The sequence below is a fragment of the Aotus nancymaae genome, unplaced genomic scaffold (assembly GCF_030222135.1).
Source record: "Aotus nancymaae isolate 86718 unplaced genomic scaffold, 86718_ANA_hifiasm-v0.15.2.pri h1tg000015l_0, whole genome shotgun sequence".
Classification (NCBI taxonomy): Eukaryota; Metazoa; Chordata; class Mammalia; order Primates; family Aotidae; genus Aotus; species Aotus nancymaae.
In genome coordinates, this window is record NW_026988426.1 from 16,951,901 (window position 1) to 16,977,567 (window position 25,667).

The following is a 25,667-nucleotide window of genomic DNA, read 5'->3' on the forward strand; positions in this document are numbered from 1 at the left end:
CCTAAAAGTTTATTTCTTTTGATTTTCAAAGAAGTTAAAGCTTTTTCATGGGTGCCTAAAAGTATTGCGGGCCCTATAATATTGAGTCTATTTCGTCCAATGGAGAAGCTGGCTCTGGGAGAAAAACTTTGTTCAAATTGACATGTGCTTTGAATCTAAATGTGTAAATTCCAGTGTTTTGAGAAAAAAAGGCCTTGTCTTAAAGATGAGTATCTTTATCTGACAAAAAGTAGAAATTTGTAACGTAATACTAATTAGCTACCATGGATTCAGAATTTGTAGTTACAACTTATACTTCAGAAATAACATTGTCCACACAGAACACAGGCCCTCATTGCTTTGACTTTTTCTCCCAATGCAAGAGCCATCCTTTTTAAGGACAGCGTTTCCACATTGCATTTCAGATAGTCTCATTTTTTAAAAACTCAATATAGTCACCATAATTTAATTATTTTTTATGTGAATCAAGGCAACGCTGGTGAATGATGACTTGACTGTTATGTGTGTACGATAATAAATTTGTTCTCATATGTTTTTGAAGTTTATTAAATTTCAAGTAGTCCCTCGATTCTGTTCTTCAGTTATACTAAAATGCCTGGTCTGTGCATTCTCTCACTCTTCCAGATGTCGCTTCTAAGCCTCCTCCAGCACCTCCTCCTCGTCTTCAATCAGAAGCAAATTTCCAAACCACCTCTACCATCTACACACTCCAAGCATCTGCACCCACATACTCCACCTTATTGCCTATCACTATAAGTGAACAGCTACTACTGTTATCCCAGGTAAAACATGCACCTGTGTGCAACATCACAGTCCCACTGGTCTATTAGAGGTTGCTCCAGGAATTCTACCTGCCTGTCTCCTAAATGAACAATTCTTTCATTTCTTCTAGCACAAAAACCTGCTGTTCTTTTCCCTTTCATTCACCCACTTCTTCTACCACTTACGGCCACATTCCTTTATATAATTTGCAGCAAATCTCAGAAGAGCTGTCTATCTTATTGCCTCTGATTTCTCTCCCCCATTTTCTCATAAACACAATCCAATCAGACTTTCACATGTACCCCTCCACATAATTGCTCTTGCCAAGGTCATCAATGATTACTATGTTGCTACATAATTGTCCATTCTCGGTTCTCTTCTTAATGACCTATCAGCAACATTTGAAACAGTTAATCACTCCCTCCTCTTTGATACACTTTCCTCATTTAGATGCCATTCTACCATATACTTGTGGCTTTCCTCCTACTGCACAGGTCACTCCTTTTTTTTTTTTTTTCCTTTTTATACTTATTTGACCCTCTAGTCTTATGGTCACTCTTTCCATAGCCCTTTACTGCTTTCTCTTCTTCACTCCAAACTCTTAATAGGAAAGTGACCTGGGGCTCAGTTCTTGGTATTGTTTTCTATCTACCTTTATTCCAAACTGGTGATCTTCTCCAGTTCCACAATGTTAAATAGAATGTATATGCCCATGACTCCCAAATCTGTATCTCATATATCAGACTTGTCTCATATATTCAGCTAACTGATCAGCATTTTCACTTACATGTTAAACACACAAACCAACCTCAACATGTCGAAGACTGAAATTCTGATCTGCACACACCCACCCACCCACCCACACAAACACACACACCCAGCTCTTCATACAGCCTACCACATCTCAATAGATAGTAACTCTCTCTTAGTTTTCAGTCCAAAAATGATGTCACTTCTAACCCTTCTGTTTCTACCACGCCCCACACGTAATCCATCAGCTAATTTCAAGACTGTCCACTACTCCACTCTTTCCATCCAGACGGGCTGTAATCATCTTTCACATGTAATCTTAAAGTGTGTTTTAAGTGGTCTCCTTGATTGGGTTCTGCCACTTTCCTTTACTACTCCTTGCAGCAAATCTCAGAAGAGCAATCCTTTTAAAATGTAAATTAGATGATGTCATCTTTCTCTTCCAAAACAATGTAATGGCTATTTCACTGAAATCAATGTCCTCAAAATTACCTCCAAAGCCACACAGGACCCAGCTTCTCCTTAACTCTCTGATGTCTTCTCCTAAGGTTGTAACTTTGCTCCCTTTATTCCAGCCACAAAGTCCCCCTTGCTCTTCCTAGAATGTGCCAGGCATGCTCCTTCCTGGAATCTTTGCACCAATGGCTTCCTCATGCAGCAGGTATTGGAAAGATTAGATTTCCCGATTTATTTAAGTATTTTTTTAAAAGTCACGTTCTCAGTGAGCTTTTCTGGATCAGATTATTCAAAGTATTCACAAGTGGCCTTGCACTCCTCTACTTCCTTTTTTTTTTCTTTTCATAGTACTTATCACCTTTTAAGATACTACACACTTCAGTTTACTTAGATTCCATTTGTCAATTTTTGCTTTTGTTGCGATTGCTATGGGCATCTTTGTCGTGAAATCTTTGCCAGTTCTTATGTCCAGAATGTTATTGCCTAGGTTGCCTTCCAGGGATTTTATAGTTTTGGATTTTGCATTTAAGTCTTTAATCCATATTGAGTTATTTTTGTATATGGTGTAAGGAAGGGGTTCATTTTCAATCTTCTGATATGGCTAGCCAGTTATCCCAGCACCATTTACACCATGGAATACTATGCAGCCATAAAACAGAATGAGATCATGTGAGCCCTTTGCAGGAATATGGTTGGAGCTAGAGGCCATCATCCTTATCAAACTAAGACAGGAACAGAAAGCCAAACACTGCATTTTCTCACTTATAAGTAGGAGCTAAATGATGAGAACATATGAACACAAAAAGGGGAACAGCAGACACTGGGGTCTACCTCAGGAGAGTGGGAGGAGTGAGGAGCAGAAAAAGAAACTGTTGAGTACTCGGCTTAGTACCTGGGTGATGGAATAATCTGTACAACAAACGCTGGTGATATGAGTTTACCCAAATGAGAAACCTGCACATGCACCCTAAACCTAAAATAAAAGCTTTCAAAAAAAGAATTAAACACATTGTATCCAAGTACTTACTGTAGATAAGGCACCCTATCACCCTAAAAAAGGTACTGCATACTTAGACATTATGTTAACTGTGTATTGTCTATCTACCTCAGTCAAAATAGAAGCTCTGTAAGGGTAGAGATCTGTTTTGTTTGCTGATACATCCCAAGCCCTTAGAACAAGGCTTAGCATTTAATAAGCAACAACAATATTGGTCAAATGAATGAATGCATGAACTAATGAATAAGGCTCTTTACCTTTGTTCTTCTAGCCCAGCGTCCCATTCTTTTAGGGTCTGTGTCTCCTCTCATGTATTGCTGGCTCCCATATAGTTGGCTGTCTTTCTGCTCATGGTATCCTTCATTTATGGTGTGAGGTAATGACATAACAATGTACGTTAGGAATTAATGTTCGTTACAGGAATAAGGATCTGAAAATTTCTCCTACTGGTCCTGCTGCTGTTTCTACTACAATTACTACTCTGCACTATTTTCTAAAATATTTTATTCAGGACCCCCTATTCTGGCTACACTGTTAAGTGTTTTCTAGTCATAGATAACTTTTATCTCGATAGGCTTTTGAGGATAGGTATTTTTAAGCTTGTTTCATACATGAGAAGACTAGAGATTGGGAGTGGAGGTTTAATTAGATTGCACACTATCAAACTGTAAGTAGTGGAAGAGGAATTCAAACTCCGGGCTACTTGCTTCTAAACTATTCTTAACCACAGATATGCACAGACTCTCACCTAGGGAGCAAAGTGCATGGGTTTCCGGGCAGTGTATCAGTCATATTGTGATTTAGTTACATATACTTTTGCCCTGTAACTTTAGCCCAAAGTGAATAAAACTTAAAAGACATACAAATGGAGGTATTTCTATGTAGTTTAATTGAACATATGAGCAGAAAAATGCTGAGTGATGTGACATAATAGAAAACATTATGATATCACAAATATTTTAAAGTATGGAATTGAGATAGACTTATCCATGGTTTTTATTTTTAAAATTTTAAATTTATGTTTTAAAGAAAGTCATAGAAAAGTACAGAGAAGAAAGCAAGCAGTGAGCATCACTTGTAATTAACAAGTGTTAATATTTTGTCAAATTTGCCTCGAATCCTCTTTTTCCTAATTGAATTCTTCTCCCTCCATCTCCAGAAATAATTGCGATTCAGAATTTGATGTATATTTTTCCAGTCCAAACTTATCTCTTTGCTATGTATGTGTCTATAAACAACAGTTAGCACTCATTATATTTTTCTTATTGTGCTTTTGTAACTGGACATTTGTAATTTGACATCTATCCCTCTTAAGACCAAGGCTGTCATTTCTAATAATTCTCTACTCCTAAAATTGCCATCGTGTGGCAAATAAATGATGACCAGTGTTAAAGGCCTAAAGCTCTTTTTGTCACTTTTTCAAGAGACTTTGTTCTCATAAACATCTTTTGTAATGAGCGATATCTGAACGATATTATTTAGCACATCTAACTCTGTCAATGATTTTGAGTAGATAGTGTGAGGACCTTTTTTTAAAAAAAATCATCACTTGATGCCTCTGGGTATGCTGAAATCCTCATGAAGCTGTTGTCTCTATTATATGTGAATACATCCATCAAGCGTTGATAGTAATGGTTGTAAGGTCCTTTGGTTTATAGCTCTAACCACATTGGGAATGATATATTTTAGTGGTGAATTAGTCTCTGGCATTGCTGAAACTGATTACTTATAGCATCACTCACACCATGTATATAACAAGTGCTGATGGTGTAGTATTTCAGCTGTGATGACATAAGAATTTTTTTTAACCTTATTGAGCCAGCTCTGCCTTCTATTCTTGAACTCCTTTTTGACTTTGGCTGTGTGTGACTCAACAACTCTCTGTAAGTCAACAGCTGCCAGATGCTAAGTGTAATTAAGGCTTTACATGTATTTGTAACCTACGACATGTGTTTGGAACACAGGAAGCAAGGTGGGAAAGGAAGAAAAGGAAAACTCTTGACTCAGTTTCAATTATCCTCTCCCTGTTTAATGGATGCTAACAGGCACTAGGAAGCTATGGTCTTGCCATTTTTTATAAGCTCAATGGCTGGAGGCTTATTATGGTTATAGACAAGTATCTACATCCTAACAGTAATCGGTGATGAAGCAGTTGATTTAAAAGAATTGTTTTACAAACAAGAGTGTATCATTAACATTTCCCCCCAAATATTTGTGGTCTAATATACAGTGTGATTACTTACTGAGGCAAAGTGTCTGCTAGACATATATTCACCTGCTGAGAGACTGGGATTCATCCATCTCACTAGGTGTCAGAATGTAGATGAGTTAATTAACTCTTGAGATCTAGAATAATTCTTCTGTGATGGGAAAGTCAAACATCAAGCACATGATGAAAATAGGCACCTTGGTGAGTGTTGTAAATGCAAATGTCATGTGCCCTTCAGTTAATTTCGGTAATGTTCATAGCATCTCTACTACGTTATTTTTTTATTATTGGAAAGTAAGATATTGCATTACTTAATGGAATAAACATTGAATATATTTAAATACATGTAGCTTAACCAGAAACTGCATTTTATTTCCATTGTGGCAGAGTATACTGAAAATAGAATCCCATTTCATTGCATATCATTTTGTAGTTTTATATTTATTAAATAGTAAAGTAATAATGATAGTGAAATGAATTATAATAGCTAATATTTATTGACTTATCGGTGTGTGTGTGTTTGTTACACACACCTACACACATATTGATTGCATGTGACCACAAGAGGCAAGAACCATTATTCTCCCATTTTACAGGTGAGCAAATGGAAACAGGAGTATTAAATATAGCTTGATCAGAGCACAGCAACACAATAGTCCTCACATCAAGTAAGAGAACTCTCCAGCAGGCAGATTAAAAAAAAAAAAAAAAGAAGTAGCAGAAATAAAAATAAGCAAAAGTCAGAAATATAAGCATCGAATTGTAAGACCAAATAGGTTTTCATTGCGAACAAACACTGCTACCAGAACTGCAATTGAGAAATGAGCTGAGGTTTAGAGCAACAAGGACATGAAACTGAGATTTCTGTAGTAAGCCAGGAAACCTAAAAACAGGTATGTGGTTAACGCTACCACATGCGCATGGCCTGTGTAGAATCAAATACAATTTTCGTAGTAGACAAGAACCCTGGTTTAGGCCTTTGTGATTTTTGAATATTAAAATAAACCAACATATCTAAAATTAAATACAATTAAGTATGTAAGAAAACAATCCTTCATAATGAAGTGTGAGCAAGTCCATAAATAATTGATTTTGACCTTTAAAGTTTTAAAACATTAGAATTTATCATATACATACTATTAACTATGCATAATAGGAAAACTAAACAACAATTGAAAAGCAATATCAATTTTATAATGAAATGCAAATTGTTCAAATTAAGAAAAGTTTAGTACATAACAGTGAGTATGAGTTCAAGCACAATTAAAGAAATACATAGTCAACTGGAAAAATAATCATAAGAAATTAGCAACAGATTGCACAGAGGGAAACGAGATTAAAATACAAGAGAGGCATTGAGAAAGAAAAAGGTAGCATAAGATCAACTGAGTTTAACTGGGTGAAAAGAATAGAGTATGGAAGTGAATAAATATATAAAAGGCAATGACTAACACATTTTTTATATTAAGAAATCATGAATTCGGTGGCTCACGCCTGTAATCCCAGCACTTTGGGAGGCCGAGGCGGGTGGATCACGAGGTCAAGAGATCGAGACCATCCTGGTCAACATGGTGAAACCCCGTCTCTACTAAAAATACAAAGAATTAGCTGGGCATGGTGGTGCGTGCCTGTAATCCCAGCTACTTGGGAGGCTGAGGCAGGAGAATTGCCCGAACCCAGGAGGCGGAGGTTACGGTGAGCCAAGATCGCGCCATTGCACTCCAGCCTGGGTAACAAGAGCAAAACTCCGTCTCAAAAAAAAAAAAAAAAAGAAAAGAAATCATGAATTTACAGAAATTAGAGGTACAAAATATATCAAGTAAGATTAGCACTCTAAATAGACTAGTACAACATCCATACACATTGTAGTCCCTAGATCACCACTAAAATATATGTGAAGACAAAAAGCCTAGACAAAATTTAAATGAAAATTCTAAATCATTTAGTCTGGGCACAGTGGCTCACACCTGTGATCCCAGTACTTTGGAAGGCCGAAGCAGGCAGATCATGAGGTCAGGAATTCAAGACCAGCCTGACCAACATGGTGAAACCCCATCTCTACTAAAAACACAAAAATTAGCCAAGCATGGTGGCAAATGCCTGTAATCCCAACTACTCAGGAGGCTGAGGCAGGAGAATCACTTGAACCTGAGAGGCAGAGGTTGCAGTGAGCTGAGATCGCACCGTTGCACTCCAGCCTGGGTGACAGAGCAAGACAATGTCTCAAAAAAAATTAATTTATTAACTCACAACAAATTAGGCAAAGAAATACAGTGGGAGGGAAATACAGAGAGCACAAACAGGAAAATATAAATAATAAACCTAAATCTAGCCATATCGATAATTACATTAAATATAAGTTGACTATCATACCAATTAAAAGAGATTGTCAGATTACTTAAATAATAAGACCTAATTATATGCTGTCTAAAAAAGGCATATGTTAAATGTAAAGACAACAGAAAAGTCAAAAGTAGATAAATGGAAATAGATGAATAACATGTTTATTGCTTACAATAAAAATAAGAAAGCTGGCCGGGCGCGGTGGCTCACGCCTATAATCCCAGCACTTTGGGAGGCCGAGGCGGGTGGATCACGAGGTCAAGAGATCGAGACCATCCTGGTCAACATGGTGAAACCCCGTCTCTACTAAAAGTACAAAAAATTAGCTGGGCATGGTGGCGCGTGCCTGTAATCCCAGCTACTCAGGAGGCTGAGGCAGGAGAATTGCTTGAACCCAGGAGGCAGAAGTTGCGGTGAGCCGAGATCACGCCATTGCACTCCAGCCTGGGTAACAAGAGTGAAACTCCATCTTAAAAAAAAAAAAAAAGCTGACTTGACCACTTTATATGAGGCAAAATAGACTTTAAAATCACAAATATTACAAGAGAAAAAGATGAACATTTGAAATTGATAAAAGGATCAATTTATTCTAGAGATATAAAAGTCTATGTGCCTAATAACATAGTTACAAAAAGAAACAGAGGGAATACAAGACAAAACAAAATTAACAAAAATAAAGGAGGAAAGAGAAAACAACAGAACTACAGCTTTAACTCTTTTCTCAATAACTTAAAAATATCTAGACAAAAAATATAGGACATAGAGAATTTCAAAAACATTGTCAATCACCTTGACCTAGTAGACATTTATAGGACACTACGCACAAGAATTCTAGAATCACATTATTTTTCAAGGGAAAATTCTGCAATGTATTCTATCCATATTCTGGGTTATAAAATAAGTCTCAATAAGTTTCAAGATGGAAATCCCAGTGAGTTTGTTTGCTGTCCTCCAGGTACGTAATTTAGAGAGCAGTAACAATCAGACAAGTGTGGAAATAAAATTACACACTTCTAAGTAATCTCTGGGTCAAAGACGTAGATGAGAAATTTAGAAATTTTGGAAATGAATGATTTGTATGCATGATACATTCAAATGTGGGGGGTACAGATAAAGAGGAAAATATTTTAGGTTTGCATATTTACTTAAGAATTAAAGAAAAGATTTCCAATCAGTGATCTACATTTCTACCCCAAGAATCTAGAGATGGATGAGAAAACAAAACTCAAATTAAGTAGAAATAAATAAGTAAGCAAGATAAGAGCAGAAATTAGGGGAATGGAAAAGAAATAATACAATAAATGAAAAACAACAGCGGTTTGAAAATTGATAAAATAAAACTCCAGTAAGAATGATCTATTAAAAATGAAAACAATGTAAGGATCCCTCATATCAAAAATGAAAGAAAGAATATTGTTGTAGATCTTATACATATTCAAAAATAACGTCATAAATGTTTGACAATTTAGATGAAATGGACAAATTCCCTGTAAAACACAATTAATATTAGAAAGCATATATTACCTCAAAAGTGCTTAGGGGCACCATATATTGATGATAAAATGTTCTATCCGTCAGAAAGCTATAATGCTAAACTTATAATAGACACCTATAAAATAACCTTAAATAGACATAGAGAAGACATTGGTAAAACAGTAGTGAGAAACACCCATCTACATTTCTTATATACAGTAAGAAATTTCAGTATATATCTTACAATTACAGATGGGACAAGCCAACAGCAAATTAGTAGCAATGTATAAAATGTATAGCCTGAAATGCTTATAGTAATAAAGAAGAAGGCTAAACATTAAAGACATAAAGGATCAAGTTTTAAAAGTATAGAAAATAACAATTGAAATGAACTCAAAGAAGGAAATAATTTGTATGCATAAGGGTAGAAATTAATAAACTAAAAAACATATACAGATAGTAGAGTCAGAAAAACAGAATTTTTTTTTTTTTGGAAGAAATAAACTATTATTGCTGAAACCAATTCAGTTAAAAAAAGAAAAGGAAGGGCTGGGCGCGGTAGCTCAAGCCTGTAATCCCAGCACTTTGGGAGGCCGAGGCGGGTGGATCACGAGGTCAAGAGATCGAGACCATCCTGGTCAACATGGTGAAACCCCGTCTCTACTAATACAAAAAAATTAGCTGGGCATGGTGGCGCGTGCCTGTAATCCCAGCTACTCAGGAGGCTGAGGCAGGAGAATTGCCTGAACCCAGGAGGCGGAGGTTGCAGTGAGCCGAGATCGCACCATTGCACTCCAGCCTGGGTAACAAGAGCAAAACTCCGTCTCAAAAAAAAAAAAAAAAAGAAAGAAGAAAAGAAAAGGAAGGCACAAATAAATATTATGCGGAATGAAAATAAAGAGTATTCTACAAATCTAGCAGAAATTTAAAAAGACTCAAAAATACATGGATAACCTATTATATTTATGCTAACCTAGTTGAAAGCATAAATGAAATGGGCAGGTTCCTAGAAAATTTATTGTTCCCAAACTTTCTAAATCAATTCACGAAAAAATAGAAAGTATTAGTAATTCTATATAAAGAAATAGAGCAAGTTTCTTCCTCTGTAAACTGATGATCATCATAATAGCTACATTTGTTTTGTGGTTATTCTGATGCAGGCAACGTTCTAAGCGTTTTTCTCTGCCTTATGTCATTCAGTGCCCTCCCCCACCCTTGGAAGTTTGGTACTATTTTATGTCCCTTTTATAAATGAGTAAATGAAGTCAGCTTAAAACAGACATCCTAACTCCTGGTTTTCTTCACTTGAGGCTACTTGGTGTCTAATTTATAGGGCTGCTTTTTTAATGAAAAGGGGAAACTATATAAAAGCATTTAGGACAGTGCTCGACACACTTTGAAGCCCTCTGTAAATGTAAACTAATCTAGTAGCCGTGCAGCTTACTCACTACTGTCCTCTTTCCCTCTCTCTCTCCAATGAAAAAAATTATTTAGAGAGGCAAAGTCTCATATAGTCAGGTGGATGTACACGTTTGTAATGTTCTCGCATAGGATAACTGATTGGTATAGTTTTTAATGCTGAACTTGATTTTCAATCTCGTTAGAATTTTCATCAGCAGTAAACAGTCTCCAAAACCAGCCAGGCTCCTGGACATTTTATTTTTATTTATGAACTGCCGGTTGTTCAGCAGAACCTTTTGTTGTGGCTGATTTCGGGTTTTCCAAATCGGGCTTTGTTCATATTGGAATGAGAAAATGCCACCTTCATCCTTCTTTTTGGAAGTTATGCAGCTTACAGGAAAACCTAAGATATTGGAAACCCTCCTGTCTTCACTAGCCCTGTTGGTGTTTCCTTGATTTGGAATGTGTTTATTAACATTGGAATGGTTCTAGTTACAAATTGTAAATGTTTGGACATATCAGAAGACATTTATATAGGTGAAAATAATTAGTCTAAAAGTTTACGAACATCAAAGCATCAATCTCTTAGGTGTTGTACATTAAAAATGTAATTCTTAAAGTACATCTTTGAAGTATAAATATTTGACTTAAACTTTTATGAATAATAATGCATGTACACTTACTCTGTTGTTTTAAACCAGAGGATTTTGGGTGAACAGTTTTATCAACATTTGGAAAAATATCTAAATATGTAAAAACAGATGAACTTTAAAAGGGCATTAAAAGAGAGTTAGTGTGAAGACTTTTAGGATATAAAAGCATAAAACGTTAGTATTCATAAATAGTTCCTTTGGTGGCTTCCAAAAATATGATCATTGCATATGTAAATATGTAGGTTTTTATATTTGTATAAAAATAATATTTTAGATAATGTTGGTGATGGTTTTATACTGATTATTTTGTATGGCTCACACATATCTACAATTGCTCAACATTTAAATATAACATATTTAAACTAAATGTGAGATAACAGTTTGGTATTTCATTTTGATTTGTCCAACAGAAATAAAATTATATTTTATCACTTCTAACTGCCACACTTTTCTTGATAACATTCTATGAGGCAAAAGCTTAAGGCATCATGTCAAATTACTTCAATTTCTTTGATAAAAAGTACTATAACATTATAATTTCTATCTTTTTCTTAAATATCTGTTAGAAAAAATTGGACTCCATATTCATTCTTGACTTTAAAATGTGCGCTCTAACATTTGCACAAGAAAAGTGACCCATGTTTGTTTACAAGAGATTTTCTTTGTTTTAGGATGAATGATCCTAGAAAAAGGCCACTTAAAAAAGGAATCAGTGTTCAAAAGAATGAATATTTCCAATTAAATAGGAAAAATAATTTATTGCAACTGTATCTTGAAAAAATAAAACTGATTATCAAAACTTTATTTGAGTTTATATTTAATTTTATTTACTATTAGAACTATGCATATTTTACATAGTTCAGTTTATATTTAATATTATTCACTATGTGAATGATACATATTTTTTTCAACATGATAAAGGATAACAGTTTTGGGGTGGGGCATATGTATTCGTTTTACAGCAAAATTGTCTGATTGTACTGCATTATATCCTTCCCTTTAGGCTTGCATTTTGCAGCAGGATCATAGAGAGTCATTTTTTCCAAAAAATATTTGATGAGTTCAATAATTTTCCTAAGGGCTTCTCATTAACCTTTTATTGAAATAATTATCATTGCTCATTCAAGTTGAGATTTTCTTGGTACGTGGTATGACCAATGATTTTTTTACTATATCCTGGCCAACTGAAATATTACATTATGAAAGCATGGATCGTATTTAAATCTCCCATTATAGGAAGCCTCTTCTGACACTGAGCCAATGGGAGTAATGGGAGTCTCTGTAGTGACTGACAGGTGGATGTAAAGGTCCACTGTGTTTACTTTGACAAGGTGAGAAAGACGGTGCAGTGAAAGAGCATTGCTTCATTGCTGCCAAACAGAGTTGGGTTTTAGAACCACTCCAACCCACCCCATGCCTCTGCAGATGCCAATCTGGTTGAGAGGGAGAGAGTTACCTCCTTACCATTCCCCACAAGTCCTCTTCTGATCGTGGCGGTGAAATTTGATTTAACATTTAGCCTTCTCTGCCGCCAGCAAGGAGAGGGAGGGCTAAGGATAAAAGTCCAGGATCCACGCCTGGTCTCCACGGACACCACTTGGTCTTTTAAAATTTTATCCTGGTATGTTTGTAGAAGTGTAGGGATGGGGCTCCTTGCTACAGCAGGCTGTACTTTGAGCTTGTTTTGTCTGCTGGCATTTCTAATTTGCAAGTTTCTCTATCACCAGGTTTGGAACACATTAGGCAAAAATAAACCCAGGGAATCGCCCCCAGGCTCCAGGACCCTATTAAATCTACCTTCTTCTCTTCCCTTTTCAGAAACTGCTTATGTGGTTTTTGTGTGTAATGTCCAGGGTTTTTAGCTGTACTTAAGTGAGAAAAGTAGAGAAAGGGAACACTAAATCTTGGTTGAGAACCAGAAGTCTGTCAGATCAGATTTTGAAGTTCCCATCACCATGACCACACCATTTCTATTTTCTCTTGTTAACTGGTTTAATTCTGTTAGATTTTGGTTATTCTGTGATCTTTTTTATGAACCAATTGTTTTTGGATAATTTTTCTTGACTTCAAGAAAATCTGCAACGTCCCAAGCTTTACAATCTAATTATAGATTGGCACCATATTACTTTTTGCTATCAGCAAGTAATTAATTACTTAGACATTGATATGGCAGTTGATATGAGAAGAGATACCAGGAGAAAGTGGGTAGGAATGCTTGGGGATGAATTTTACAAGTGTTCGTTCGTGACTATTTTCATGTTATTACAACTTTTACTTCTCTATATAAAATTTCTTCTCTTAAATTCAGGGTACTTGCATAATAAACATGTAGATAATGAAAGTTTTCTGTATTCCACTCTCTCTTTACCACAGTTAACTTTGATCTTCTTGCCCTCATAGTAGAAAATCTGTTCCAATGCTGGCATTTTCAGTGCTATTTGTATATCCTGGTATTACCATGACATGATAATTCTGACTTAACTACATATGTGTTTTTCCTAGTTAAAGGTTATTTCAAAGTTGGTAAAAACTTAGAAAATAAAGCCATGATCACAATGCAAGGACATATCTCTCCTTAGAATTGCATCCTGAATAGAATCAGTGGGTCAAAGGATGACTCGTGATTTCTGTTGCAAAATTTCTCTCTAAAAAAGGCGTGGAGAGGATCTGGATTATACAGAAGTTACGATCAAGAAAAGGCAATTTAACATTAAAGATATTTATCAAGAGAATTATTTTCAGACTTGTGTTCCCCTCTTTTGATCACTGAACAGTTTTCAGACATTAACATTCTTTTCCAACCTTAAATTACAGTAAAATTGCTTTATGTAAATATTATAGATTGTGTGTAGTCATTTATCTATCAAAATATTGACTCTGGCCTCAATAATGTACCATGTGGCCACACTGGGGTAGTTATTGGCAACAGGCATGGAGCACATACCTGAAATAAAATACATTGCCACATTATCTATATGCACTTTAATCAGTGATATCAGGAGGCTGGAGGCAGATAGAGGATAAATAATAAATATGTATTCCATGAATACTGATATATTGTGCCTCCTTGTTATCTTTCTGAAAAATAATAAAGAAGAAACGAAGGGTTCACGGCTTTCCACTAGAAATCTTAACTTGGAGAATCACACAATGAGTAGTTTCTGTCTTCCATTCAAAGCTGCCATGGAGCTTACTAAAGACATTAATTATGCAAGATGAATTAGGGCAAAATCAGTCTTCATCAATAAGCAAAAGTCGAAGTGCAAAACCCTAAGTTAAGCTAGCATTAAAAATGCTTCCACACTAATTTACATTCTGAGAAGCGTGTGTAGAATGCAGGGCTTCTTGCTGTAAGATAAAATACATGGAAAACAATTGTTGGAAATCGATCCATACAGAGAAATGTTTGGGAAAACTGGGTATGGTATGAGCAAACTGAAGTGGGTATGTGTGATGGCTTCTCAATGGAGTAAACTCCCAGTCCTTTGAAGAGCTTACCCCACACCAGATGAACAGCTGGTGAGCAGGCTGTGAAGGCGTGAGGCTTGGACCACTAGGTGACCTTCCGTGGCTCCCTGTTCTTTTCCTATGTAATATTTATCACTGTATGGATTGCACTTTGTTTATGTGATTCTTTGATTAATGCCTTTTTCCCCGATTAGACTGTAAATGTCATGGACTATATTTTTATAATGCACACTGTTATATCCCTGATGCCTAGCACAGCGCCACAATAAATATTTGTTGAATGATTTAATAACTGGATAGACCCATTTTTTTTTTCTTTCTCCTGAGTATATGGCTCACCAGCTTCATATGTTGAGCCAGCAAGCCTGGGAAAAGTTTGGTCCAGAACCTGTCCCAGGTATTAGTACTTACAATGAGATTCCTAGTCCTTGAGTTAGTGGAGGTTAGAAATATACCAAACTAGGAATTGAGGGGAAATGGTGGCATTGGCAAGGAATGGTCTTATTGGAAGGTGAAGATGAAAAGGTAATTTAAAAAAACTCAATATTGATTTTAGATGAAAATTGTCCTTTCTATGAGCCAATGTGAACTTACTTACTCATTTGCCTTTTCCTGGGATATTCAGTGCAGAGCTTCCGATTTTCTTTACAATGCTGCTCCTTCATGGCTCGGGGGCTGTAAGCTTGAAGTTGAAACTCTTGAAGTGCACTTTTTCTTTTCTAACATCTGTGGTTACTTTTTAAGTGTATGCAAATCTTACCTGATTCATGAAGATCTCAAGTTTGTTTTGTCATAAAAATAAGATTTCAATTTCCAATCTCAAGTGAATTTATCATGCAAGATGAATTAGGGCAAAATCAGTCTTTTATCAATGAGCAAAAGTTGAAGTGCAAAACCCTAAGTTAAGCTAGCATTAAAAATGCTTCCACACTAATTTACATTCTGAGAAGCGTGTATAGAATGCAGGGCTTTCTAACATCTGTGGTTACTTTTTAAATGTATGCAAATCTTACCTGATTCATGACGATCTCAAGTTTGTTTTGTCATAAAAATAAGATTTCAATTTCCAATCTCAAGTGAATTTAACTAAAGAAGGGGCTCTGTGTGTATTCCATGTCATCCCATGGATTCAGCCCACCGTCACCTCTGGAACCCAGAGCAAAAAGCACATGCCATGCTCTTCACAGACTCCCATCCTCCCACAGCTGTTTCTTCTTACTCAAGGAGATCTTTGAAACTAGTTCTGGATAATGGGATGTGGGAAAACCATCTGAAAAGTTGTCTTAATACACACCCACTCCATTTTAAATGGGATTATATAGCTACAAATTCCCACCTGTGGAATAAAAATATGTGTGTTTTAGTTTGGGTTTTCATTTATTGAGGGAAAATGAAGCAACATATCTTACGACTCTGTCCAGAAGGAACTTGATCTCTAAGGACAAGGTGGAAGAACATTAATATAAAATGACCTTTTTTAATGACTTAAGAATGAGAAAAACAGTAGAAAGATCTTGTAAAATTATATGTATATACACACACACATTCAGTAACTTCATTTTCATAGACTACTGAGACTGAAATATATATTTTAATATATAATTATGTGACAGTACCTAACTGGAACAGAAAACACGGGATAGAGAATTTCAGACAGCAAGATAAACTGCACCCAGTGAGTAAACAGCAGCACTTAGCACACTGTGCTGCGGGCAGAGAGGACTTCACTCTTAACTGCACAGGTAGTGGGTAATCACCCCATGCTGACAGGGATCTGCACTTGGGTTAGCTCTCCAATAAATAAGTTTCACTCTGAAGAGACAATTATATATAGAATTGGGCTTGATTCCATTTATGCAACCAAATTAGGCTGGGAAAGCTCAGTGTGCAGTGAAGACAGGAAAAAAACTCAGAATAAAAAGACATATGTCTATTACAAATTAAAGTCCCACTACGTTAATGTGAACTAAACAGTGGTTTGGTGCTTTGTAAAATAAAAGCTAAAAAGTGATATTGTGTATGTAGACCACCATAGAGTGTCAAGTTACATCAAGAGTTTAGAGGCAAGAATGATAAGGAACGGCCTTAATGTAATAAATATAGAGAGAGTGGGTAAGCTCCTGGCTTTAGTGTTATTTATGAGGTTTTCTTGACTAATAGCACAGAAGTGCATTTCTTCACTGCATTTTTTTCATTGTCATAAATTGGCTAAAGACAAAAGAAATCAGCATTATACATCAGTAAGTAGAGTGGACCACATGATTCTATCTGTTTTGCATTGAAACCTTAAAATATGTTTTAAGGAACTGGATAGTAAAGCACACAAATAAATAAACTGTGCAAAAATATTGCCATGTTTGCTTTTGCTGGAGACTGCTGACACTGTAGAAACAGCGCAGGCTAGGGGTCTGCAGGTGCAGAGGTGAACCCTGGATCTGCTGTGTGCCCAGGTGTGACCTTGGATACAGTGTTTAACCTCTCTTTGTAAAGTGGTGATGTCAACACCTAAAATGCTGAGCTATGATGGTATTTAAATGGTATAAAGCCTATGAAATATCTGGAACCTTTTCTGATACGTAATAACACACACGTTTACAGAACATGATAGCATGTTCAATAAATGCCTATTCACTTTGCTTCCTGTCAGATCATGAGTTCACTCCTATAGGTCCCCATGTGCACACATTCACTTTCCATAAGTGAAGCCTACTTGTGGCTTTAAATTGTGTTTGCAAAGAGAGATTCTTTGATATCATTTAAAAACAAAAGGACTAGCTCTTCATCCCTAGGATGCTGATTTCAGTAACATATTACATATACATACCCAACATAACCTCATTTCTGCCAATGATGGACCATATATACAACAGTGGTCTTGTGGGATTATAATACTGTATTTTTACTGTACCTTTTCTATGTTTAAATACAAAAATACTTGCCATTGTGTGACTTTGCCTACAGTATTCAGTACAGTAACATGCTGTGCAGGTTTGTAGCCTAAGAGCAGTAGGCTATCCCAAAGCCTAGGTGTGTCATAGGCTAGACCATCGAGGTTTGTGTAAGTCACTCCGATGTTCTCAGAGCAAACATCACCTAAGGATGCATTGCTCAGAACATATCCCTCTCTTTAAGCAACCCATGACAGTATTTATTAAAAACGACTAGTTTGGCACATATTATCACATGAGGCACACAATCGCCCAGATTTTACAGATGAGAAAATTGGGGATCGTGGAGTTAAGAGAATTGCCATTAATGAGACTGTTTGTCAGTGGAAAGTTAGGACGGGCTCCCAAGTCTTCTAGCTGTCACTCATATTTATTAGAGGGTTAAGGTTGTATGACATGAACCTTAATCTGAGCCCTGCATAGGGATCAGATCCAGGTATTGCTACTATGAAGATGCATGACCTTGGATAAGTCCCTTAAATCCTCTGGTCCCATTTCCTCATCTACAAAAGGATTACAATAATACCATCATCTTCATAATGTTGCAAAACTTTAAAAAATATAAAATAAAAGTTACAAAATAAAAGATGCACAAGTAAACACTTGGTGTATACTAACTATTGTGATATATTCAGGGTTTTTTCAGCTACATGGAGCTACCTTAGACAACAGTGTCAAGATGCCTAGAAATCTCTGAAGTAAAATCTGAGCATTCTATCCTATAATCTATATGGACTTTCTCGCTTTTGTTTGTTTTTCAAAAGTATCCCGCTGTCCTGAATGCTCTTGTCCAAGATCTTTCTGTACACCATGGTGAATCTGATATATTTGTCAGATGGAAAAAGTGTCTGATTTTTGGAAGAATACATTTTAACTTTGTAAGGCATCTCACACATTTTAATCAGCTTCTCTGTCACTGTCGCCCTAGGAACCAACTTCACCCTTGCGGAGCTGGGCATCTGTGAGCCCTCCCCACACCGAAGCGGCTACTGCTCCGACATGGGGATCCTTCACCAGGGCTACTCCCTCAGCACAGGGTCTGACGCCGACTCCGACACCGAGGGAGGGATGTCTCCAGAACACGCCATCAGACTGTGGGGGAGAGGGATAAAATCCAGGCGCAGTTCCGGCCTGTCCAGCCGTGAAAACTCGGCCCTTACTCTGACTGACTCTGACAACGAAAATAAATCAGATGATGAGAACGGTAGGCCCGCTTCTTAAATACCTTTTAATGTTTTGTGCACTACACGACGTGAGGCTTGGGATGTTTTTGTTTTTTAGTTAAGAGGTGTCATAAAGCCATTCATTTTCTTGGAAATTGACCTTGTCTGCCCAGTGTGAGCTGGGGGGAAATAAACCAGCAACCCTCCAGCACGAAAGAAATGAGAAGAGAATTTTAAAATCACATTTTGATGATAACACAGCATTCAAGTGTAGTCAGTTGGTCTTATTAGCAAGTAAATTACATTGCAAAAGAGGCAGCTTGATAAACTATGACCTATACCTAGAAAATGTCCTCTCTCCACAAGTTTCTAGGTCTTTGTATTGATTTCCCCTTCCCAGTAAAGGCAACCTGGGTTATTTTTTTCATGAAGATCTCTTAAGAATCCCACCTTATCTTAGACTTTCATTTCCAGGCGGCAATGCCTCATATCCGTATTGAAGATCAAACTTGGAACAGATGCTCTGGAGCTTAATAATGACAAATAGGAAGAGACTTGTCTTCAAAAAAAGAATTCTCTTATATGTTTACTTTTCCCCTTGGCACCTATGTAGGTTAATGGTTTCCCGCATCTTCTGTCACAAATCACTATTGCCTATCCATCAGCTTTCTAGGTGGGTTTTAATGAAACTTTGAAAATTAAATCCTTCCGATCATTAAGCAGTAAATATAGAGAAGCCTAAGCAAGTCATTAAAGAGATAAGGTGCTTATTTGTGGGTTTCTGAGCAATTCCAAAGTGTGTTTAGTCAAAAACATTTTTTAAAAAGATAAATTGCATTGGGTTACAGCTGATTTAAGAAGAAAACATCAAATGCTATGTGGTTTGCTATGAATAGATTGCATGTTTGCTAAAAGAATTACCATTACCATTAAAATGTTTACAAATAGATCAGTTAAGAATGTTTATATAAAATATTATAAACTTCTGCCAGAGCAGCTTTAAATATTTCCTTTCATTTAAAAAAGAAAAAGGAAATTTGCAGGCGGACAGCTTGTTGTGAATGCAAAAGCATAGCTAAATATCATTTAATCTCAAAACTGTGTTGAAAATACATTTCCTGGGTAAGTCGCACATACTCAAAAAGATGTCACTTTTTTGCATTTAAATTTATGTTTAATTTTGAAATAATTTATTCTACAGTGGGGACAAGGGGATGTGTCTTACTTATGCCTCCGTTCATGTAGCTAATCAAGGTGTACTCTCAAGGAAAAATCTGCACTTGACTCCTTTTGAATTTTAACAAAATTCTGACACTTGGCACATTCGCCACTCTGAGGTGCTTATTTGATAGGAAATTACTTTTAGAAGTTTCCATAAAAGCATACATTGAATCCATTTACTGATGTCCTTTTTCAACTTCAGTGTGTGTGTCAGATACTATTTAAACGAAGGCAGTTAGATTGCCTAATAAGTAAAATCACTTGTAATCCAAGAATTTATGGCACATTTTAAACAAGGTGTTTTAGGTAGTCCCTCACGGTTGATACTCTCACATCTATAGGGGAAACCATCTCTACAGAGTTATTTATACATATTTATAGACCTATACCTTCTCCCATTTAGGTTATATGCATCTTAAAAACTCATTTAATAAGGGGGTGTTTTCGGTGAAGGCAAGAGTTCAAAAAATGGTTGCCTTGAATTTACCTAGAAGAGTTATGGATGAAAAAAATCTGTAATTAATCATGTGTTTGATTGACCAAGAATAGTTTTTTTTTTTAGTATTATTCAAAACATCATATTTGAATAATTTTTACTTTCTGCAAGTCTATGTAAATCCCTGTATACTGATAAGAAATAAACCCTTAGATACAGTGTTCTGATTCTTTCCTGTATTGTTAGTTGCAATGCAGTCAGAATTACATCAAGAGAAATGTACTTAGAGGCACTAGGGAACTCTGTATGTGAGTATGGTTGCCCAAGCACGAAGGAGGTATCGAAGCCAGAGTTCAAGCTAGGTGAGAGATGGTTATTTTAAAATATACAGGTAGAATGTCTTTCTTTTTCTTTTTAAAAATTTTTTTCGATATTTTACATGTTCAAAAGAGGTACATAATGCATCTTCTGTTCTCATTCTTGGCCAGAAATAAAAATAAGAAATTTTACACATCACATCATAAACTCTTTAAGCGAATAAAAAATGAGGTGTGAGCAACTCTGCAGGCAGAGGTGTTAATTTCAGTAAACTTCTTGCTCTTTCTGACGAATTCTGTTTAGCTCACAAAGAAATCAATGCTTTTTCACATCACTGATTTTATGAAGTTTGGGAAAGTATTATCATATAGATTGACAGTTGCCCCACTGGTTCCACACTGCAGCATGGACACTTACAAAGCCATCATTAATTTCTCACACTTGTACCCAGACATGACTTCCTCCATAATAAACACTGTGTCCTTCAGAACCAAATCAATAACCTTTTAGGTATGCCTTTCTTGAAGAGGAAGTAACAGGAATCTATACTTTGAGAAAGAAGCGTTTCAATTTAATTTTACGTTTTAAAGATACATGGTCAAAAAAATGAATCTTTCTGGTGGGATTCTACGTGTTTTAATTTCATTTCATGGTGGGATTTGGGGATACATAGATTTTTCACTGTGTTTATTTAAAAATCTCCCCTAAAAAATTCCAATTGTGAATTTGCTAAGCATAGTTAGTGTGTGAAGACAGACCTCAGGAATGAACTTCCTTTTTGGTAATATGAAGTATGTATCCAATCTGCAAAGTCGTGTAGTAAAATCTCTGACTTTGCTAACAATTCTCCCTAGATCAATGTTCATTAGGCTTCCTACATGCTGCTATGAAAAAAATGACCCATTAGGTAAACTTGACAGATAGTCCCATCACACAGATGAACCTGTCTTCCTTTCTTTCTTTTCTTTCTTTCTTTCTTTTTTTTTTTTTTGGTAGTGTAGACACCAGAATGCTGCATCCTATACTCACTTTATAGCCACTATTTTAACATTGTGCTGGCTTGGATTGGGTTGCTTCAAATAGATAAAACTCTCAGGTCCATGTTATTTTTTCAGGTTCTCTAATCCTGTCTTGAAGTCATGATGATTTGGCTAGAAATGGCAGTGAGAGTAGAGAATAGCCCCCGCAAGTACTTGCTGCTGTGAAATTTGACAACATCCAGAGAAAGGGCTTTCCTAGTGACTTTAAATTGGAATCCATACTTTTGTTCAGTAATAAATGTCCCACTTAAAAGATGTCCTCTCTGGGGCTCTTTATATTATCTGAGTTATGGAGAAAATGGGGCAGTCACTAATACACAAGAATAACTAATTGCCTCCTTAAAGATGCAAAGTAGCACAAACTGTAAAAATCTGGTCTCTGTTCTCTTGACTCCCTTAGGCAGTTTCTTCACCTTGGGACTTAAAAATATCCTTGAGGTTTTTTTTTTTTTTCAGCAGAATTCTAGTTTCAGTTATTTCATTGGAAATCCAGAAAGGAAAAACAAAAAACAAAAAAAAAAAACAGAATAAAGTTGGCATGAAATAGGAAGCCAGAAATGACAGTAAATGAAATCTAGCGTTGGTTAAAGCTTTAAGAAAATTATTCTTCCCCTCCCCTCTCCATGTCCACCCAAAGTAAATAAGTACAATGCTCATTTTCATCTGTTGTCAACTGGGAAATTTACAATCCTCATAATGTACTCTGAGGTTGAAATATAAATGTTGGGTTAATTCCATTGCATTTCACAAAATGCATTTATAAAACAAGCTGGCTCTGGGCACGTAATGGATTTATGTAAAGTGTATTTGTGGTACACAGATTCTATTAGATTGAGTCCTTTTGGCAAAAGGTCCGTAGTGTATCTGTCTCCTCCGCAGAGTTTGAACACACCCAGGTACTCACTGCTTGTTAACTGAGACATGAGGAATGAAGTCTGAGGGAAGGGAGGATTTTCCTTAGCACCAGAGACAATGGCCTTAGATTGTTACTGCCGACCAAGTTGTGTTCATTTGTAATTTAAGGTGAGTTTCTTAAATTTTTCTCCTTTCTTTCCAGAAAGTGGCTTCTCAATAAATCTAGCATTACAGCGGGCTCCTTAAGTAAACACAAACAAAACATGCTAGTGGGTTTCTATTTCCAATCCCAGTCTATTACTCTTTCCTGCTCAAATTAACTTTGTGTTTTATAGCCCACTCTATTCCTTTCTTCTCCCTAATCCCTCCTGTAAAATCACAAAGAGTGCCTGTAACAGACATAAAACCTTGCTGTGAGCTCCAGATCTAGCCAAGGGCCCATAATTTTGTTCTTAAGGAAAGGGAAAAGTCGGTGGTAAGAATAGTAAAAGAGGTAGCTACAGAAAGCATACATTCGTATCTGACTATGCTTGATGTGGATATGGGATAATTTCTTTCCCAGCCACATTATATAAAGCCAATTTCCATGGAACCTAAAGAAAATTGTTGTCTCAATTTCTTAAAAAAAAAAAAAAAAGCCCAAAATTTAAAAACACACACACACAAAAACCCAGAGCAAACTTTTAAGCCATTTCAATGACAATGATTTCAATTTGTGTTTTTATGTTTTATTTTATATTCCTGTACATTTAAAAGAATACCACTATAAAAAAGAATATGAAATGAGTTATGGATTTAGAAAAATGAAGGTCATAGACGCAAAATATCATAGGTTCTGTCTTTTCCATTCCTGAATGAAAGAATGATCTCATTTGTTTTTCTCATTCAATTCCTTAAAAAGCTAGGTATTAGAGGATATAGAGACAACTTATTTGTAAAAAGTTTATTAATGGAATTCTTAATATATGATGATTACAACGCAAACACACAGCTGATAATAACATACAACCAGAGGCAATATGTAAGAATATCACATTGTCACGTGGCATGATAAGAACACTAGAAGTGAAAGCATTGATGTTCTGCAAATGGACCGGTATGAGACTTTGGAGGTTTACGTTTCTGGCAAATTAAGCAATTCTTACGTTACTGTAAAGAAGAACAGAGCACGTGGAGGAGTGGAGCAGTCTGTGCCTTATTTCAGCACTGCGCTTTCCAGATTATAAACTTTGGTGGCATGGTCTTTCGTTATTTATGTATTTCTTTCTTTTCTTTGGTCGTTTCTTTCATGTTTGTTAATGCTCCCAGGGGCTATCAAGGAATGGCTCCATTCAATAAATACAATAAATAAAATGATGCACTAAGCCTTCCTTTTGGCAAGGGCAGCCTGATTATTACATGTGTAATCTCCAGGCCTTCGGGGAGACATTGGGCTTGGTGGATAATCATTTGGTTTTAAGCTGCTGAGTTCCTGACATCAGTACTTTAACTTCAGTTGAGTTGCTCTTTTTACTGCAAAGGCAGTAAAATGGTAAGAAGCAAACTGTTTTTGTCCATTCACGATTGGAAGCCTTTTCAGTCAAAAACTCTTGCTTTTTTTGCTTATTGTTCAGTCATTTTTTAGGTTTAGTTGTTGTTTGTCAAGGACTGAATTAAATTTATCTAATAGGTGAGAGAGATGTGCCATGCATAGAGAATTAAGGTCATGAATAAGATGAGTTAAAGCTAAGGAAGTTGATAGTATAAATTTTCTACAGACAATTGAATCAGAAGAAACCTGCACAGAAAATAATATCAAAGTAAAACGGGTTAGAGAAGAATGTATGAGAAGTAATGAGGCACTTGAATCAGCCATTCTGAAACGGGGCAAGTAGAAGAAAATTTGGGGTATTAATAATAGATTTGTACATAGGAAATCCCAGATATGTGGGCATTATGTATATAAGCTTATACATGAAACTAAAAATGTTACTTGTGATTTAATTTGAGTACTATTTAAGTGCTAGCTGTAAGAACCTCCTAGAAAATTGCTCTTTCCTGGTTTCCATCAACTCAGTTTGAGGAACGTTAAAGGAGTTTAAGGTGCGGCTAAGTGGTTTAATGGGAGTCTTAACTTATGATTACTATAATGTTCTGTTGCTACAGTTACTGCAGAGTTCCGTTCTATTACTTCCGTTACTGCAACAGAAGTTACAAGCTGCGTGTTAGTCTACAGGCTGAATCCAATTTGATTGTTTAATTTGATTAGCGCAGTATCAAACATTTTTAGATTAACAACCAACATTTTAAAGGTGAGAGATTTTATATTAGAAATTTTATCTTTGGCCATCCTCAATATAAGAAGATTCAGTCACGCTGGTCCAGGTTTTGATCAGGACAAACCGGATTAGAAACAGTCGCAGTAGCAGTTCTGGATAGATTCCATGTCTTTTAGGTCACCTGATCTTCCTCCAGGCTACTCTGTTGTTTACGGTCTGACTTAGCCTTTGTAGTCCCTTGAGTTACCAACTGTGACCTACATACAATCTTTATGGAAATTAGATATAAAAATTGTAGAAAGCTAGAGCCCAGCAATTTTATGGATTCGTGTATTTAGAGGTGCGATGTTACTTCTTTTTGGTAAGTCTGCTCCATCCGCAAAGTGGGTTTAATTTTGTACTACTAAATTTTAAAATGGTTTTAAGGCATTTAGATTTAAATGCTTCAGATAAAATTAAATTAAAATCAATTTAATTTGGAAAGTAATAAAATAATTGTATACGTGGGGCGGGGGTGAGTTTAAGTGTGTAATATGTCATCTCCATCTTCCGAAGTAGATGCCCTGAAGTACTGAAAAATTAAGGTCAGAGTCTTTGATTTAACACATGTACTTCGAGCTATTTTAATGTAAAAGTATCCAGGTGGACTATTTGGAAATAGATGGAGGGAAAACCTACTTTAAAAACTTTAGCTACTTCAGCTGATTGAGGAAAACCCTAGGGCTTTTCAGGAGGAAGCCATTTAAAGAGAAGGAAAATGACTTTGTGCTAATTATGTTCAGTTTTGATCCTGCAAATGGTTTATGGAGTCTATACCAATCAAGTTGGAGACAATAAAGCGAAGGCTAGAAGAGAAACGTGCAGTGATAGACGAAGACCTCCAGTAGGCCAAGAGAGAAAGACAGACATGGAGCAA

At 36.1% G+C, this 25,667-nt stretch overlaps 1 protein-coding gene across 5 annotated transcripts in view; it reads left to right on the forward strand.

Moving 5' to 3' along the window:
* The window catches only part of TENM2 (teneurin transmembrane protein 2), a 1,274,635-nt gene that overhangs the window by 374,231 nt on the left and 874,737 nt on the right, over window positions 1-25,667 (forward strand). For all 5 annotated transcript variants that reach the window (XM_064376511.1, XM_012461093.3, XM_064376512.1 and 2 more), the window contains exon 4: window positions 18,389-18,664. In XM_064376511.1, coding sequence (XP_064232581.1) covers window positions 18,389-18,664 — 276 coding nt within the window. The remainder of the gene's footprint in view (window positions 1-18,388; window positions 18,665-25,667) is intronic.